This window comes from Phoenix dactylifera, chromosome 1 (genome assembly GCF_051530095.1).
Source record: "Phoenix dactylifera cultivar Ajwa chromosome 1, Ajwa_hap1_PhDact_Kaust_v1.1, whole genome shotgun sequence".
Lineage (NCBI taxonomy): Eukaryota > Viridiplantae > Streptophyta > Magnoliopsida > Arecales > Arecaceae > Phoenix > Phoenix dactylifera.
In genome coordinates, this window is record NC_143190.1 from 46,882,520 (window position 1) to 46,900,933 (window position 18,414).

An 18,414-nucleotide genomic window follows, 5' to 3' on the forward strand; every position below is an offset into this window, starting at 1 on the left:
TTGGCAATTTTGATGTATGGACGCCAATGCAAGTATGTTATACTTAATCAATTAGACTATTTTTCTTTTTAGATCTTTTATTTTATAGTCTTTAATGATCGCTGCAACTTATAATAAAGGATGTGGAAGAAAGAACTAGCAATCATAATACGCAAGGAAGTACAAACAGCACTCCATTCTTTTCTAGGTAGCCAATTGGAGTATTTTATTATTAGATATTTTGATCCAAGATCTATCTTAAGAATGAGAAGAGAAAGGGAATTAGTAATCATAATTTACAGGAAAGCCCAAATATTATTTGCCCAAATCTTTTTTTTTTTCCTTTTACAAATATGTTTAGCTTATCTTCAATAATATCTTCTTTTTTTTTCTTTTAGTCCATAAAGTTCACAGAATATTAAAGATGATGTATAACAAGTCATCAAGAGCAGAGATGAGACAAGAGTAGAACCCTTTACCAAAATCTTTCAACAAATCTTGCCTATCCACGCACGGACCTCATTCTGCCGGAGAAGTAAATTTGAAGATCTCGTCATCTGGTCGTCGGTCGTGACATGTACAAACGTACATAGTAAAGCCTAAACCTTCTTGTCTGATAAAGAAGTTGCTAAAAACGGGCACATGTCAAGCTGCACTGCGATCTGCACCGTGTTTGCTGTTTCATTTCCATACTTTAATCCAGATATAGTGAAGGTCCCATTCGGCACCGCAACTACCGCGGAGCCTGGATCTTGTGAAATATCCACAAATTCTTAAATTTTCTACTCGTACGACCCTGGCGATCTCATCCATCAGGGCTAAGTCGGTAATTTCACAAAATTAACAGAACTCTCCCTCTTACGATGCACCGCGGTATATAATATAGACCGAGTAAGCTCCCGACCATTTATCTAACAATTTAACCAATGAAAAAGATCCCAACCATTCAAAAATAAAATCTATTTTTATTACGTTGATCTGCGGCGCAATGTAATAACTAACTTTGTCATCAAGATGCCTCGCCTGCCCCCGATTCTCTCGTCCGCGACATTCTCCAGTCTCTTGCTCGAGCTCGAGCTCGAACGCCAACTCACCATTCAATGGCGGCGGAGGGCAACTCACAAACCGTGGAAACCTTGACCCTAGATTCGAGCCCTCCCGAGACCCTCGTCGATGGCAGCACCGTCGTGGCTCGCTCGCTCGCCCGGGCGGGCGTCCGGCACATATTCGGCGTGGTGGGGATCCCCGTTACGGCCGTCGCCACCCGCGCCGTCGCCCTCGGCGTCCGCTTTCTCGCCTTCCACAACGAGCAGTCCGCCGGCTACGCCGCCTCCGCCTACGGCTACCTCACCTGCCGCCCCGGTGTCTTTCTCACCGTCTCCGGCCCCGGCTGCGTTCACGGCCTCGCCGGCCTCTCCAACGCCGCCGCGAATACCTGGCCGGCGGTCATGATCTCCGGCTCCTGCGACCAGGCCGAGTTCGGGAAGGGCGACTTTCAGGAGCTCGATCAGTTGGCTGCCGTGAAGCCCTTCGTCAAACACGCCGCCAAGGCCACCCATGTAACCCAGATCCCCCGCCTGGTTCGCGAGGTGCTGGGCGTTGCCGTCTCCGGACGGCCCGGAGGGTGCTATCTGGATCTCCCCGCCGACGTCCTCCACCAGACGATTCCTGAATCGGAAGTCGCTAGGGTTTTATCCCAGGCTGAATGCCCTAGATTTCAAGAAATTAGGTACGAAGGCGCCCTGGATATTGAAAAGGCGGTGTCTCTACTGAGGCACGCGGAGAGACCTTTGATCGTGTTCGGAAAAGGCGCCGCCTTTGCTCGGGCCGAGAATAATCTAAAGAAGCTGATCGATACCACCGGAATTCCGTTCCTTCCGACGCCGATGGGTAAGGGTTTGATGCCCGACACCCACGCGCTTGCCGCCACCGCCGCCCGATCGCTAGCCATCAGCCGCTGCGATGTTGCCTTAGTCGTGGGAGCACGGCTCAATTGGCTCCTCCACTTCGGAGAACCTCCAAGATGGTCTAAAGATGTGAAATTTATACTGGTGGATATCTCCAAGGAGGAGATCGATCTCAGAAAGCCCTACTTGGGCTTGGTGGCTGATGCAAGGAAGGTGCTGGATTTGATCAATGAGGAGATCAAGGACGAACCTTTCTGTTTGGGGAGGTCGCATCCTTGGGTGGAGGCCATTTCAAAGAAGGCAAAGGAAAATGTGGCAAAGATGGAGGCCCAGTTGGCTAAGGATGTGGTTCCCTTCAATTTCTTCACCCCGATGAGGATTATAAGAGATGCAATTCTCGCTGAGGGGAGCCCAGCTCCAATAGTGGTGTCGGAGGGTGCAAACACGATGGATGTTGGGAGGGCAGTACTGGTTCAGAATGAGCCAAGGACAAGGTTGGATGCAGGAACATGGGGAACAATGGGGGTTGGCTTGGGTTATTGCATTGCAGCTGCTGTGGCTTCACCTGGTCGCTTGGTGGTGGCTGTGGAAGGGGATTCTGGCTTTGGATTTAGTGCCATGGAAGTCGAGGTATGGTCAATCTTTTCCGTACATATGATACAAATGTACATCAAATGGTTTGGTTAGATTTATATCCTTTTGGATGAATTCCAATATAGCAGCAGGGGCATTAACATAGATGACAATTGGCTCATGTTCTGGAATGAAATGCTGCTATATGACATTTTATTATGCAAATTTTGTGCAATGTCTAATTCTAGTAGTTTTAATTATTTTTGTATACATATAGCCGGTTAAATACATGCTGAGAAACAGAGGAATTTTTCAGAGGCACTTTACGTTTCACTTCATACTGTTATGCATGAGTATCATATGATCACATAGGTTGGAAATGTTCATCAGTTATATGATGGAAGTATTTCATTTGTCTATCTTGATTTACATAGGTTGAGTATCTTGATTTGTCTAAGAGATAAGGGTGAAAATGGATCGAATAATATCTATCGAATTCCTTTTCTAAAGAAAGCGGAGACCCCCAACCCAAATAAGTGCTCGATCTTCCTTTTCTAAAGAACTATGTGGGATTTGCTGCTGCCTCGCCTCTTCGGTCTTCGTTTAAGCACTGGCTTCGTTTAACCCCGAACCAAGACCGAGGGACGGATAAGAAAGCGGAGACCCCCAACCCACGAACCCAGTGCTTCAACGAAGACCGAAGAGGCGAGGCAGCAGCAAATCCCACATAGTTCTTTAATTCTTTAGAAAAGGAAGATCGAGCACTGGCCCCAGATTATTCCTGATTGTGCTGTCAGACCAAGAATCTAGAGGACATCGCCGGATGTATGGCATTTTGGCCATAGGTTCTTCAAATATCACAATATCTAAGCTAGGTATCTGCACTGGCTTGTTTGCCTTCACTTCTATAGCTATGTATGGTGGTCTGAGTTGTATGTAACCAATGAGTTTTAAACCAAGTTTGAGGTCTTTTTGATCTGTACTTCTCACTCTAAGATCCAATTGCTACTTTTGAAGATATTAACTACTTAGGAAAAAAACATGACTATCGAAGCATTTTATGCATGTAGTTCTATATGTTACCAAGTTTGAGCATCTTCCTTCAAACATTACTGGACTGTTCTATATGCTATTTCAGAGATGACTGTTTTAATTCTCCTGTTGCAGACATTGGTAAGGTACCAATTGCCCGTTGTGATCATAGTGTTCAACAATGGTGGAGTGTATGGTGGCGATAGAAGAAGCCCTGATGAAATGGCTGGACCATACCAAAATGACCCTGCCCCAACCTCCTTTGTTCCAGGTGCAGCTTACCATACTCTAATGGAGGCTTTTGGAGGTAAAGGCTATCTTGTCGGGACTCCACAAGAGCTCAAGTCTGCTCTTGCCGAATCTTTCTCTGCAAAGAAACCAGCTGTAATAAACGTTATCGTAGATCCATATGCTGGTGCGGAGGGTGGGAGAATGCAACATAAGAACTAAATGCCATGTCACACTCTTGGTCTGTTTCCAGGTTCTTCATTCCAATTAATAATCCTTGCTTTTCATGCAATGTATCTTCTTTCCAGTTTTACCTCATGTCAGTTGCCATGACACCGATCATGTAAACGTTTGTAAATTAGAAATTTAGGCAGATGATGTTGCCTCCATATGTTGTTGAAGATATTTGATGCAGGTTGGGTTAAGTTATTTAGGTTTGAATTTTTGATAAATTTAGTAAAAAGATCAGTCCGAATTGGCCTATTTGAGCTGCATTGTATAGGGCTCGTACCTGACGCGACCCGATCCATTTGCCACACAGGAGCAGCCCAATGTATTTGGAGGCCTAAAGTCATTTTGTCTTTTGAGGCATTCCTTACAGTGGGCGGCGAACTTACAAGAAACTTTTTTTTTTCTCGTCTTTGAGATCTTTTCTATAATGGGTCTTTTTTTGGATACCGCCTCAGTTGCCTAAGAGTTGGCCGCTGACAAGTTTTTTTGGGTACCCCTCACATTAGCGTTGCTCCTGGGTGGAATCGGCAAAATTGCTTATTACGACCCCTCCGTTCCGGCTTATTGCCGCGCCACGGAGATTCTTGTACCGGCAAAGGAAAAAAGATAAAATGTTATATTAGCGAAAATATTAGACTGTTTTGGCTCGATTTTTACCGAGGAGCAAATCCAATTGACGGCCGATACCGGCTTCCTGTTAACTTCACGCCCGGCTGTAAAACATCCATCCCCACACGAGGAGAAAAGCAAAGAAGTTTACGTCACACATAACTGCTTCAAAATATCCTCCGCCCTGTCAGCTACCTCCTTATCTCTCTCCCACTGGAGAGAGCCGAGCTTCCCCTCGCTCCGCGCCATTTTCTCGCCTTTCTAAACAAAATCTAAAACATTCAAGAAAACGGAAAAAATGGCTCTTTCCACGGCGAAGCTATCGGAGATCCCCTTCCACCATGGCCCCCTCCCCCTCTGCTCCCGCCCCTCCATCTCCCTCCTCCGCTACCGCTTCCGCTTGCTCTTCTCGACCTCCGCCTCCCTCCGCCTCGCGGAGCGCGGCGGCGGAGGCGGCGGCGACTCCCACGCTCGCCGCACCCCTAAACACCGCAAATACCCCTGGGACGACGAATCCTCCGCCGGCGAAAACCCTAACCCCAGAAACCCCCCAGGTACCCACCCCCTTCGCGCCGCTCCCTCCGCCCCCTGGCTCCAGCAATGGACCCCTCCCGACCCCCTCCACCCTGCCTCGCCGCCGCCCTCGGAGAGGAGCCCGGTCGCCGTCGGAGAGCTCTCTCAAGCCAACGCCGGCCGTGGCTCGATCGAGAGGATTGTGCACCGCCTGCGGAATTTAGGGCTGGGCCTCGAGGACGACGAGGAGGTGGGAAGCTCGGAGGAGCCGCGGCCGCTGGATGGGAGCGAGAAGCTGGGGGATTTGCTCGAACGGAGCTGGAACCGCCCCGATTTGCCCGGTCCGGACCAGGCGGTCCTGCCGTGGGAGAGGGAATGGGAGAGTGGATTTCAAGGGGAGGGGGAGGGTTTGAAGAAGAGGAGGGTGAAGGCGCCGACCCTGGCGGAGCTGACTATTGAGGATTCGGAGCTGAGGAGGCTGAGGCGGCAAGGGATGTTGTTGAGGGAGAGGATGACGATTCCGAAGGCTGGTGTGACGCAGGCTATAGTGGGGAAGATCCACGATGCCTGGCGGAAGTCGGAGCTGGTCCGGCTCAAGTTCCATGAGGCATTGGCCCATGACATGAAGACGGCACATGAGCTTGTCGAGGTCGGTATGTCTGATAGAATGCCAAACTCAACCTATGAAATATGTTTCACTATTAAGTCGAGGTATTTCAATGTTGATATAGAGTTGTCCGAAGAAGCAAGAAACAAATAACATATTCATATTTTTTCTTTGAAAAGAAAAGACATGCACTTTAAATTCTTGGCCTTTTCTATGGATCCACAAGATTTTTGCTCATTGATGACTGATCTACTCAATCTAGAAGACAAAGAAATATGCCTGGAAGTTTTTGTTTTCTGGAACTTGGCACCGAAGAGGAGAATTGATTTCATATCTCACAAATCCATGCTTAATATTGCAAACCCACTATTTGGAAGTTCCAAGCCACACCACGTCTTGTCCTAATAAATCTCCTCCCAAGCATTTAAACTTTTTTCCTGAGTTTATTGCAATCCATCAAATGCTTCCAATCTTTCCGACAGTATACGGGTCAAATATAATTAATTGTTGGAACTCAAATGAAGGAACAATGACCAAAAAACAACCTTTTAACATAGCCTGGCTTATGATTTCCCAAGGTTTTGATGAGGCCTATTGGTTGCATACAAACATGTTATATTTCAATGCATGGTTTGTGAATTGTCAAAAGAAATGCAGTCCAATTTGGATCTGTGTATTGGTCTGCGACTAGTATATAATACTGTTCGTTAAACTTACTCAATCCCTTACTCCTCAAAGTTTTAACATGCATATCTGTAGGAGATATGCCTTGTTCTTCCTCTTGCTCTAGTGCACTTGTGGCTTGTCATTACACCTCATTGCATGCCATATGGCCCACTTTTCTTCCATTGTTTAGAGTTATGCAATGCTGCGACCTTTTTTTTCACAGAAACTTTTCAGGCTTTTACTTTTTTGTAATATCCATTTCTACTTTATCTGGATTTCTATCATACAAACATATATATCTATTTACATATCTTTACATGTTAAGATGGCTTACTAAATGACCTCTTATGCTGATCAGCGTCGGACTGGAGGATTGGTTATATGGAGATCAGGAAGTGTTATGGTGGTCTATCGTGGTAGTAACTATAAACGGCCTTTGAGGTCTCAATCTTCAGATCTCGAGACCAATTCTACAAAATTCTCAGATGAAGGCAGCACACTGTTCATTCCAGATGTTTCAGGTGCTCCCAAATTGGCTGATGAGAAACAATCTATATCTTCAACAGCAGAACAGGCCAGACCATCTCTAATGACCCCTGAGAGCACTGAAAGCATGACGGGGGAGGAAGCAGACTTTAATCAATTGCTTGATGAGTTAGGTCCTCGCTTTGTTGATTGGTGGGGTACTGGAATTTTACCTGTAGATGCTGACTTACTGCCTCAAACTATTCCTGGCTATAAAACGCCATTTAGACTTCTTCCCACAGGAATGCGGTCACGGCTTACCAATTCTGAGATGACTAATTTGCGAAAGCTGGCAAAAACTCTTCCTTGTCATTTTGCCCTCGGTAATTCACATTTTGAAAATAGATTGTTGTCATTGCTCTTTATATTGTATGCTTGTACATGCTTATGAGTTATGACATTTCCTTAACTTTGTATAGGCAGAAATAGACACCATCAAGGCTTGGCAGCTGCTATTCTGAAGCTCTGGGAAAAGAGCTTAGTGGTGAAAATTGCTGTCAAACGGGGAATTCAGAATACAAACAATAAGCTAATGGCTGAGGAGCTGAAGGTTTGTTATTCTCTATTGGTTAAAACACACACTTGACTCGATAATAGTCTCTCAAATTTCTGCATCTATCATTAAATTATCTCATGTTTATAGCTGATACATTTGTCGTAAAGTTTTGCTCCATGCTTCACAAATAGGCATCTTCATATATTTACCTGAGGGAAAAAAATGATACTCTTCACCTTAACACGTGGATTCAGTCTTTTAAATAAGAATTCCTTACTTGCAACTTGCCATCTAACATTATCAGAATATATCGCTTTTAATATTGGTGTATAGTATGTATTGTCTTAGAAGTATTTGTCTTTAATGAAAGATTGGTTGCTAGCTGGCATGTATAAAACCAAACCTTGTTTTAATTAGAGAATTGTCTATGTCGCCTGGGTTCAATGTAACATGACCTGGCCAGTATAGTTATTACGCCAAATATAAATTCATATGAGTATGAACTTGTACCCTTCCAACTACAAACATGTGGCATAAGCACATATCTGGGTGCACGCATGTATACTTGCCTTTGTGTATCACATACCTTTTAGAATTGCTTCAGTAAATCACTTTATGTTATAGGTGATATGAGAGAAATATTGGCACTACTTATTGAGGGTATGTTGGGTATCAAAAAAATATGTTGTACTCATTAGGCTTCTGTAAAATCTATGGGATCTGATAGCTCTTGTGTTTTTGTGGTGAAATCTTGACAATCTAGAATGGTCGGCTTATTTGAAGAGAGACACTGGTGGAACGGCGATATTACTTGTTGTTAGGCCTCTGTAAAATTTATGGGACCTGATAACCCTTGTGTTTTTGTGGTGAAATCTTGATACTCTAGAATGGTTGGCTTATTTGAAGGTAGACACTAGTGGAACGGTAATTTTACTTGTTGACATACTCGAGCGAAGCAATCTGCCTTATTCAGTGACAACATTGAATGATGATTTGGGTAGCTATTGAATACTTTCTAAAATATGGCTCATTTTTGTACTTAGAGGATAAAAGTACCTCGAGATGCTCCAAAGCTTCCTATGCCATTGAAATGTTCATATGTGACAGAGATGCAAGAGGTGATGCATGGACTATTAACGTAAGGGAAATTGCATCTAAAAATAAGAGAGTCAGCAATATAGGGGAAGTGGTAAAGTAGTCAGCTCTAGAAAGAACTTAACTAGTGAGTTCTCATTGTCCTTTGCAAGTTCTCAACTACAGACATAGTCGAATGTTGCATTTCAATGGAACCCAAGGTTTGAGGTTGCATGTAGAAAATTTTCTGAGGCAAAATAGGCTTAAGATGATAAGAATGTCATAGTTCTGCCCTAGTAGAATCAGGGTGATTCCAACTCATGAACCAAATCCCAGGTTGCACGAGACTCTGCTTGCATGCAAGACCCCTTAGTATAGTCGTTCTCCCTACCAAAAATGGAGGGGAGCTTGATGGTTTGACCCCTTATTTCTTTTACATCAATGGAAGAAAAGTCTACCTCCTTGTGTAGTTAGAACAGTGCAAAGGGCACTCACTTACATAGGCTTGAAGCTTAGCAACGCCTTCATCATTGCTGTGTAGTGCTCTATGGGTGTAATGTCATGGGATCCAGGTACCAATACTTCAGCCTGGTGGATCCAGCATTCCAGAATAAGCTAGTCCAATATCTAAGCTTTTAGGACGATGCGGCCAGGCTAAGATTGTGATACCAATTTATTTGCTACAAGATGCATATTGATATGCAGTTTATCAGACATCAATTTTCTTGTATCCCTCCCCTAAAATTGGAGGTTGTATGAGAAGATGTTATTACAACTACTCCCTAGAATTTGGAATATCGTGAGGTAGGTTCAAATGATGATGCAAGTATTTGCATTCAGGCCCATAGGCCTGCCTAACAGTTTTCTTATATTAGTCTGATGGGATAATTATGTAAACACTATCCAATGCACAACCAATATAAGCAATGTCTATTAGGCACCAGAGTTCAATCAACATTGGAGAATTCTTTCTCAGATAAATAATTTTTTGATAATATATTTGGTATTTATTTTGTGCAAAAAGAATCAAACTCATTTAACAAATCACTAGCACTGGATTTAATTGTCGATCAGTCTGCTTGACTCAGTCAAGATTTCTGCTAATTAGGCAGTCAAATCCTAGTTGGGCTTCAATTTGTCCTTACTAACAATTGCACCCACCTGATAGGCCTCTTGAATTGTAACCTACAACTTGGTCTACACAATCTGGTATCTAAGTGTCAGTGAGTGATATAGTGCACGTGAATCACCCCGGTCAGGGATGTGCAATGATCATCATGTATGAGTACACAATCTATCCGAGAGTGTTGTTTCAACAGGATGTGCACTCTGGTCTGTAATGACACATTTTGTGTTGTGTGGAGTGGCCACCTCAACAACCAATACAACTTACCATCACTGTATGATCACTATACACAACTTGCAGCGTATGAATGAATTGCCCAAATGTCTGCCCAGCTCACTGGTTTAAGAAACAATGAATTGCACCCTTAGCTTTCCCTTGATTGCTTGAAAGTTGAAGTGACTAATTGAATTTCTTATGATGTTGCTATGTATGTTAAGTACCCTTATTATACCATGCCAAGATTCTAATGGTAACATAAAGTTTACCTCATATGGATGATAAAAGATAAATGCTATCTCATAAATGCCTCAAAGGATTCCACACATAATAATGATTTTGTTAGGGCAACACTTCCAATGATGATTATGATTGTAAGCTTCCTCATGTGCAGATTTAACTCAATAGCTCTATTTTGGTAATTTTATATGATCCAAGCATGCTGAAGCAAAGCAATTAATTCATTTTCCTTAAAAAATAGAAGATTGAAGAATAGAAGTTGCTCTAGATGTCCGGCCAAGAACAGTTTTCTATATTGGTTAATGCCTTTTGCCATTTTATTCTACATTTTTCTTATCCTCACAATTGCAAAAATAATCCTTTCCCTCCTTCGCCCACCACCCGGGCCACCGCCCTGCCCCCAAACAACACCCGCCCCCCTGGGACTCCCCTTCCTTTCTCCATATTAGCATCACTGCTATCACCTTCAATTGTATTTCCGTACCTAATCTTGTATATATTCTCTCCTTTTACTCTTAGAGTTGATCAAAATATCATGCCCCATATTTTAAAAATGTAGCATTTACTTACTAAACTTAATGCTGTTGGTAGTTTGTGATTTTTGGCTTTCACGTCTCTGTCCCAAGTTACTTATTTTATAAATTTATTGCAAATTTTGTTACAGCTTAATCATCTAATAGGTTGTGCATATGCAGAAACTGTTTGACGATTACATCTTGGTTACCTTCTAATGGCAATTAATTTGTTTTAACTACTAAGGCCTAGTCTGAAATCCCATTAAATTTGGTTGTCTTTGGGAGTCATGAACTCAAGCCAACTCACTTGAACTATAAAAGTAAGCCTGGAAGGACTAATTAGGTACAGCAAAAGTCGATTGGGAGTAAAACATTGATTAAATTTGCCATGGTTGTCTCCATATTTGTGCTGGCAGTGAAGCACTCTGCTTAGAACTTAATGTTAGCATCCCACATATGCCATGAAAATTTTGAATAATTTTCAGATTGCAGCGGAAAAACTATGCGGGATCCGTTCATCGCATGAACGTATTTTAAAACCATTCGTTTGTAGATAGATTAGAATTAAATTATTTTAAACCATTTTAAAATCATTAAGAAGATCAGATCTTCACCTTGTGCGGGTAGATGGTCTCCGCAAATCTGATTTACGTGGTATTTGATCAAGGCTCAGTGGAAGCCGCACACGCGTCCGGCCTCTACAGGTATCCACACGAAGTACTGACTCGATCGAAGCCTTTGAATCTCACCGGGGTGCTAGCTCCCTTGCAGAGATGGCTATGGATGGCTGAAGTCCTCTCCTTTGAATCAACCTTTGATTGGATTGAGAGGAAGAAGAAGAAGGATGGATTTAGGAAGAAGAAAACAAGACCCGCAGCCTTTCTCTTTTTCTTCCTTTTGGAACCAAGATGAAGAAGGAAGAGGGCGTCCCAAGCTTTTCTTTTTCTTCTCTTGATTGTGGCTCAAAGGAGGAAGATGGAGGAGGGTGCTCACGGCTGGAATGAGGAGAAAACATTCATCTTTTTCGAAATTCCATGCTCCCTTTTAATTAGTTAAGAGATAAGGATGAGTTCCTATTTTTTAGGAACTCATCTTTATCTCTTCTTTTTGGCTAACAAGGAGGGGCGTGCGCCCCTCCTCTTTCTCCCACGCACACCCCAAGGGGAGGGGCGTGGGCCCCTCCCTCAAGTTCATTTAAATCTGCTATTTAAATAAATTAAAGGGGGTTTTAATTTGGGTCCATTGTTTGAGTCCAATCCTAGTTAAAATAGGATTTTTGTGAACCCATTTCAATTTCCTCCAATTCCTAATCCAATTAGAATTTAATTGAGCCATGACTCTATTGAACTCTTCAATCCTAATCCAATTAGGAGTCATGAAATTAATTAGATTAAAATTAAAATTAGTTAGGACTTAAGAAAATCCTAATCTAATCAGGACTTGTTCAATTTTCAGCCCTAAGACAATTTGGACTTTAGAAATCCTATTCCAAATAGGATTCTAATTTAATTTGAAATCCTAATCCAATTAGGACTCCATGATTCCCACTCCAAGTAGGACTCATGATCAAGTCCAATTAATTAAATCCAATTAATTAAATTAAATTGCAATTCGATTGCAATTGTTCCTTCTTCCAACCACTAACTCTTAGCGGGTTATCCATTTATCAATCTAATTGATTATTTGTGATTCCTAATCACATTCAACCATCGGATCGGTCAATACCTCTAATGTGTGTGACCCCATAGGTTCTATTCTGACTGGTAGTGAGAAATATTGCGATCTCTATCACAATATCATTGAAAACTCCTTTCAATGGGTTGAAACAATTTCAGCTCAACTCATCAGGGTTTATCGACCATCAAGATGATCCCTGTGAGTCTCACCATCCACCAGTGACACCTAGCAGTATGTAGTGGCAACCCAGCAGAATAGAATGATGAACCTCTAGGTGCAGTTATCGTATGATACAGTCCTTCTATCGTGGATCCCTATAGACCGGAGGTCATGGATAACTCGTCAAACCCCGTCGTCTGTCATATGTCTAGATTTATTCGACTTGAGTTCGATAGTGGAAAACTCTTTCTCCACTTTATATTACTGCCCTGGCCAAGGTCTTAGAACTCAGTCTAATAAATCACATAGGATCACTCCTCTTCTATCAAGGTCGATAGATTCCATGTAAGTGCATACCCTACTCCTACAGTGAACTTACTGCAGCCAATCTACACTACAAGGACCCATATGGCTAGAGACCATGTATACGTGTAGTCAAACTATAATAACCTCACTGTGAGTAGCCGAAGCACTGCAGGTCAAAGGACCAGTCATACTACTGCAACATCAAGCAAGTCATTGACGAGTGGATAGACATCCAAGTGACTTCTTGTCTTGGTCACGCTCAGTACCCTTGTTCTCTAACAAGCACCTGCACTATCACTTCAGTGTCCCTACACTGTGGACTCGAGTCTCGTCCATCCAGAAGAATAGTGATCTGTGCACTGATCGGATCGATCACCGTCCTCGTGATGATCCATTGATCAGGAGCATTTAGAAATTAATCACCAATGATACATGGCTCAAATTCTCAACTCTTGAGAATATGTATCATCATCTTATTAATTCCTTGGACGATTCATAGACACATAAACAATATGAATGAAAAAGATGCCCATTTATTATTCAATAACAATAAAGTCAAGTACAAATTTATATCCTAGAATTAATAATGTGTCCGCCAGATTGGCTTCTAGGGCATACATCTAACACTTAATGATGCTACAAACTCAGGTCTACTTTAAGCCTAAAAGTTTATATTTCCACTTTGATGTTGTTCGAGGAAATAACCACCATTTTCTTCTATCAGTTATTAGGTATTGGACGTTGATACGGAATAGGTATTAAGTTAAATTTTAAAGGCTGCATCAAGTTATTATATCATATTTCCATTTTCACCTGCATGGTTTGGCGTGATTTATGGTACTTGTACTTATTAGTACTTCTACCTTTTTTAACAATGCATATATTAACTGAACTTAGATTTCAAGTTTGTACCTTTGTTTCTTGCTCACTGTCTTCTTTTACTCAATTTTCTGTAAACCACTATTTTGAATATCTTCTTTCCCTCCAAGGCCATTTTATGCACTCATTTCTAGTTTTTAACTTATGAAGGTTGCTTTATTGATTAAGGGGAAAAAAGAAACTATAAATTGATAAAAAGGCAGAGACTCTATCTATGAATTTGAGTTTCAGTGTGTGTAGGCAATAAATTGTTTTACCTTATCAGAAACTGACAGGAGGAATCTTGCTTCTCCGGAACAAATATTACATTGTCATATATCGCGGAAAGGATTTTCTTCCAACCTCAGTGGCCTCTGCTTTGGCTGAAAGGCAGGAATTGACAAGAAATATTCAAGATCTAGAGGAGAAAGCACGCAACTGTATGGCTGGGGTATCTCATGCTGATGGACTTGAAGGGTATGCACTTGCAGGTACATTAGCTGAATTTCAGGAGGCTCGGGAAAGGTGGGGAAGAAATATATCTGCTGAGGAGTACGAGGCAATGAAAGAAGAAGCTTCCAGATCTGAAAAGGCTAGGTTATTCAAGAAGATTGAACATAAATTTCATATTGTAAGCCAGTTTCTCCTTTGGGCCATCCACTTGAAATCTTTTTTCATATAAGAGAATGGGCTGATTTTTGACAGACGACTTCTATTTTGTTTCTTAACATAAAATTTTCCAAAAACTTTTTGAATCTAGTATTTTTTTCCTTCTTCCCTCGTTTTCCCATCCTTGTTTTCTGTCAGTTTCCTAGTATTTGTGCTGATGTTTATGCTCTTGTTCTTTTTGCTTTTGTGTGCTTACTTTCCTCCTTATTCCCCTGCTTCCATAACTTGCAAGTCGATATCATTCAACCTTCGAATGTGTAGCTTGCTGCATGGTCTTGTTTTGAAATGTGACTTAGAAGGCATTCACACCTGCTTCTGCATTGTACCGTTCATCGAGTAAGCAATGTTGCGCTGCCCCTATCAGAGTGTGGAGGATATCAACTCTTTTCTACTTTTTCTTTATAGCTTCCAGTTTGACATGCCATCTTGGTTTTACTCTTTGGCTTCTCTTTCAGACTAAAAGATGGTCTGGTACTTGATTATGATGTTTGTTGGGCAATATATGGAACAGGCTGAAGCCAAGAAATTAAGAGCAGAGAGACTGCTTGCAAAGATAGAAGCATCAATGATTCCTGTTAGCCCATCTGATGACCAGGAAATGATAACCGATGAAGAAAGATCTGTCTTCCGCAGAATTGGTTTGCGAATGAAGGCATATTTGCCTCTTGGTCAGTTTTTTCGCAACATTTTGCAGAAATGTTGTTCCCATTCTATAAGCTAATTACTCTTCTGCAATTCCTTTGCAGGCATACGTGGTGTTTTTGATGGTGTCATTGAAAATATGCACCTGCATTGGAAGCATAGAGAACTGGTGAAACTAATATCCAAGCAGAAAACTCCTTCGTTTGTTGAGGATACAGCACATCTGTTAGAATATGAGAGTGGTGGAATTTTAGTGGCAATTGAAAGAGTTCCCAAAGGTTTTGCACTAATTTTTTACCGTGGAAAAAATTATCGACGACCTATCAGCTTGAGGCCTAGAAATCTCCTAACAAAGGCTAAAGCATTAAAACGTGCAGTTGCAATGCAACGCCATGAGGTTTGTTCATCTCTTTTTACTCAATACAAGAATGAGATGTGGGGCACTCCCTATAGCACAGAGCCTTGTTTGGTAACAACCATCAAGCCTTTTCCTAACTAATTGGGGAAGGCTTTGTAATTCATATTCGCCGGTCATTTTTTTGATTTAGTTAAGAGGTGGAACTCACAAATTCTAAGTTGTAATTCAGTTTAAAATGACTCATGCAGGCACTCAGCCAACACATAATTGAGCTGGAGAAAACAATAGAGCAGATGAAACTAGATCTGGTATGAAGCCAAATTGTTATATGTTTAAGCACTAGGTTGCGTGTACATATGCATAGCAGAACCTGTTCTTTAGAATTGCAAAAATAGGAATTTTATTTTATTTTTTATGTAATTACTAACTTTTTGGTCTTGGCAACATAGCATTTTGATATTAAATTGTTATTTGCAGCATACTCTTCAATTTTTTTAAAGTCTCTCTCTCTCTCTCTCTCTCTCTCTCTCACCCACACATTTTGTCTAACCTTTATTTTATCAAGAGTTAAGCTTAAATTTATAACTTAATTGGTAATAGAGATGGCAATAACCATATATGTTCGAAACGGCAATCACTTTGGCACCTAGAAAAGGCATAGGGGCAGAATCCTAGGTATCTAAATGAATTATGCTCAGAGATGTGAAAGACTTCATTTCGGTGCATGAAAAGGAGAGCAATGGCATATGTCGAAATGGGACAAGGAAAGCTTATAGCGACCATGGGGGCAACAATAATGAAGAATGGCCTCTGGGTGCATCTTCTTTCTAGTCACCTTTCTGAAAAATGACCTTGTTGTCTATTATAAATGCACCAGTTGGACAGCGCTGCCTAGGCTTGGGCAGTTCCCTGGCTGCCAAAAGGCCAAACTGTCTCATGTGGCTTACATTTGTGGGATGAAAACTTAGTGCAGCTCTTTAAGGCCTACGTAACATGACCTAGGATGTCCTGATTGGTCTGTACTTTATGTTGGATCAGGATATTAGGAATGCTATCTTTTAAATTATAACCATCTGTCTTTCTCATTGGTGCCCGGACAAATTTATCAGGAATAGCTTACAAGTTTTACTAATTTTTGATTAATTGTTTATTTATGCCATGATTGCTTGTTGCATTAAATTTTTAAGAAATACACTTTTATTTGATAACAATGAATGTTGTTGCATGGTTTAGAGGTGAAATTTGTAATTTTACTAGTTAAACATGTAATGTCACACACAACTAGATCCTCAAAAGACACAGGGTAGTCTCTTTAATCAACCTATTTGTGCCTCTAATTTTGCATTTACTTTATATATTCATGAATTGCAAGAAATTTTTAGAATAATTAACTTGTCTAGGCATCTGCCTAAGTGGTCCTATTCTCCTTAGGTACTTCACTTTCCATTGCCTCATTTATATTGCAACTGCATTTTTGAACACTGCAAGCAACATCTGACATGTTAGAACCAACAAGTCCCAGTTGACTAATTGGAGTAATAAGGTATGAGGTGGCTCTTTGTAGAAATTGTTCCCAGAGTGGCTTAAGGGACTAATCAAGCTTCTGATGGTCCTGGGAATGCTGGTATCCTGCCTTGTATAGTGGAGGATGTGCGTACCCCATGTCTCGAGCTCATTCTGATTGTCATCCAACCACTTGGTCATTAAGTAAAATCATAGTCACTTAAAAGTTGATCCTTGTGGGTATCCACAGATAAAACCAAATTTGCATGCTTGTTTGGCAGTTGGCATATTTAGGAGATCTTAAGGTTGGAGCAAATCTGCCTATCAATTTGATGCCACCAAAATGTGATGACGATGGTAAGGTAAAGTTGGTGCATTATATCTTAGAAGTCAAATTCGATGTTGTTGATGAAGCTAGCTCTGGGTAAATGCCATCTATATGGTCTCGGCATGGATAAAAAATGGCTCAACTAGTTGTTAGTGGTTTTTTGTTGCTAGTGCCGGCTATCCTTGGTCCAGAATAGTCTTGCTTATTGGCTTTGTATGACCTACCGCACAGAAATTCTCATATCTATTTAAATGATGCACAGGGAATCTCAGAAGGTGAGGAAAGAGATAGCAATAATCCACAGCTTATTCAATCTGGTTCCACTTCATGTTTCAGTGAGGTAATGCTTCCCTGTATGATTTATAATCTTGCTATGCTCCTTAATTGGGAATATGCATCACTCTTTAATATTTACTTTTCAGATCGAAGAGGAAGAGACCTATGTTGAGCCTGAAGATGTTGATGACAGTGACAATGATTATAATGATGATGAAGGTTCAGATTTTGAGACAAACATTTCTGACATATGATCTATGATGCTAGAATTCTTGTGTACAATGATTCTTGTGAGCATTCTATCAACGCATTTTGCTTCATAAGTGTATCATTTTTTCCCCCTAATTATTCATTTTTGATGAAACTATAATTATCCATGCAAATTTGGATCAACCCACGTGCGCGCGCACAAACACACAAAAAAGGCACTAGGATACACGCACAGACATCATTTCCCATTTATGAGGACAGGGATACAATGACCATATTTTTCCAATGTCATTGCTATATCCATGCATCAAAAAATCGGTACTTCATTAATCTGCTGATTTAGATACTTTAGGATTGCATTCTTTGAACTGATTGTGTAGGCTTTTTGAGTATTTTTTTTCTTTCAAGTTGCTTGGGTCAAGGTCAAAGGGCTTAAGAAAGAAGACCTAATCTACATGAATGGAAGCAGTTATAAAGAATATGAAAAATATTGTACGAAAAAAAAAAGAATTTGAAAAATAGCTTAGAATAGCACCAGAGATTTTTCTTAACTGGAACGATTGGTAAATAATAATCTATTTAGCTGATTCCAATTAGTTGGGTAAATAATAATCTATTTAGCTGATTCCAATTAGTTGGGATAAGGCATGCCATGCACGTATGATTGTATTATCTTTGTCCCCAACTTGTACGCTTTAGTTCTGTGAAACTTTGCAGTTTGCCCACTTTATTTTAGTTTTTGCACATTTGAGTCACTTTTATTTATTTATTTATTCAGAAACATTTCAGTTTTGAAATATTTGGAAGTTTTCGACCTGAGTCTCACAAACATTTTATATGCATCATTCACATAGAAGGTATGTGCGTTGACTGTCAACATATGAGCCTCCA

The 18,414-nt window shown here is 41.1% G+C and overlaps 2 protein-coding genes across 2 annotated transcripts; both read left to right on the top strand.

Moving 5' to 3' along the window:
* Positions 1-992: 992 nt before the first annotated feature.
* LOC103705628 (2-hydroxyacyl-CoA lyase-like) lies at positions 993-6,823 on the top strand. The gene is made up of 3 exons (XM_008789428.5): positions 993-2,516; positions 3,627-3,960; positions 6,704-6,823. Exons 1-2 carry the CDS (start codon positions 1,080-1,082, stop codon positions 3,939-3,941), a joined length of 1,752 nt encoding a protein of 583 aa, XP_008787650.1. The 5' UTR covers positions 993-1,079; the 3' UTR covers positions 3,942-3,960; positions 6,704-6,823.
* Positions 3,920-17,696, top strand: EMB1865 (CRS1 / YhbY (CRM) domain-containing protein). The gene is made up of 9 exons (XM_008789429.6): positions 3,920-5,721; positions 6,704-7,193; positions 7,290-7,420; positions 13,824-14,168; positions 14,718-14,874; positions 14,953-15,245; positions 15,455-15,514; positions 17,300-17,377; positions 17,460-17,696. Exons 1-9 carry the CDS (start codon positions 4,858-4,860, stop codon positions 17,565-17,567), a joined length of 2,526 nt encoding a protein of 841 aa, XP_008787651.3. The 5' UTR covers positions 3,920-4,857; the 3' UTR covers positions 17,568-17,696.
* The last annotated feature ends 718 nt before the right edge of the window (positions 17,697-18,414 follow it).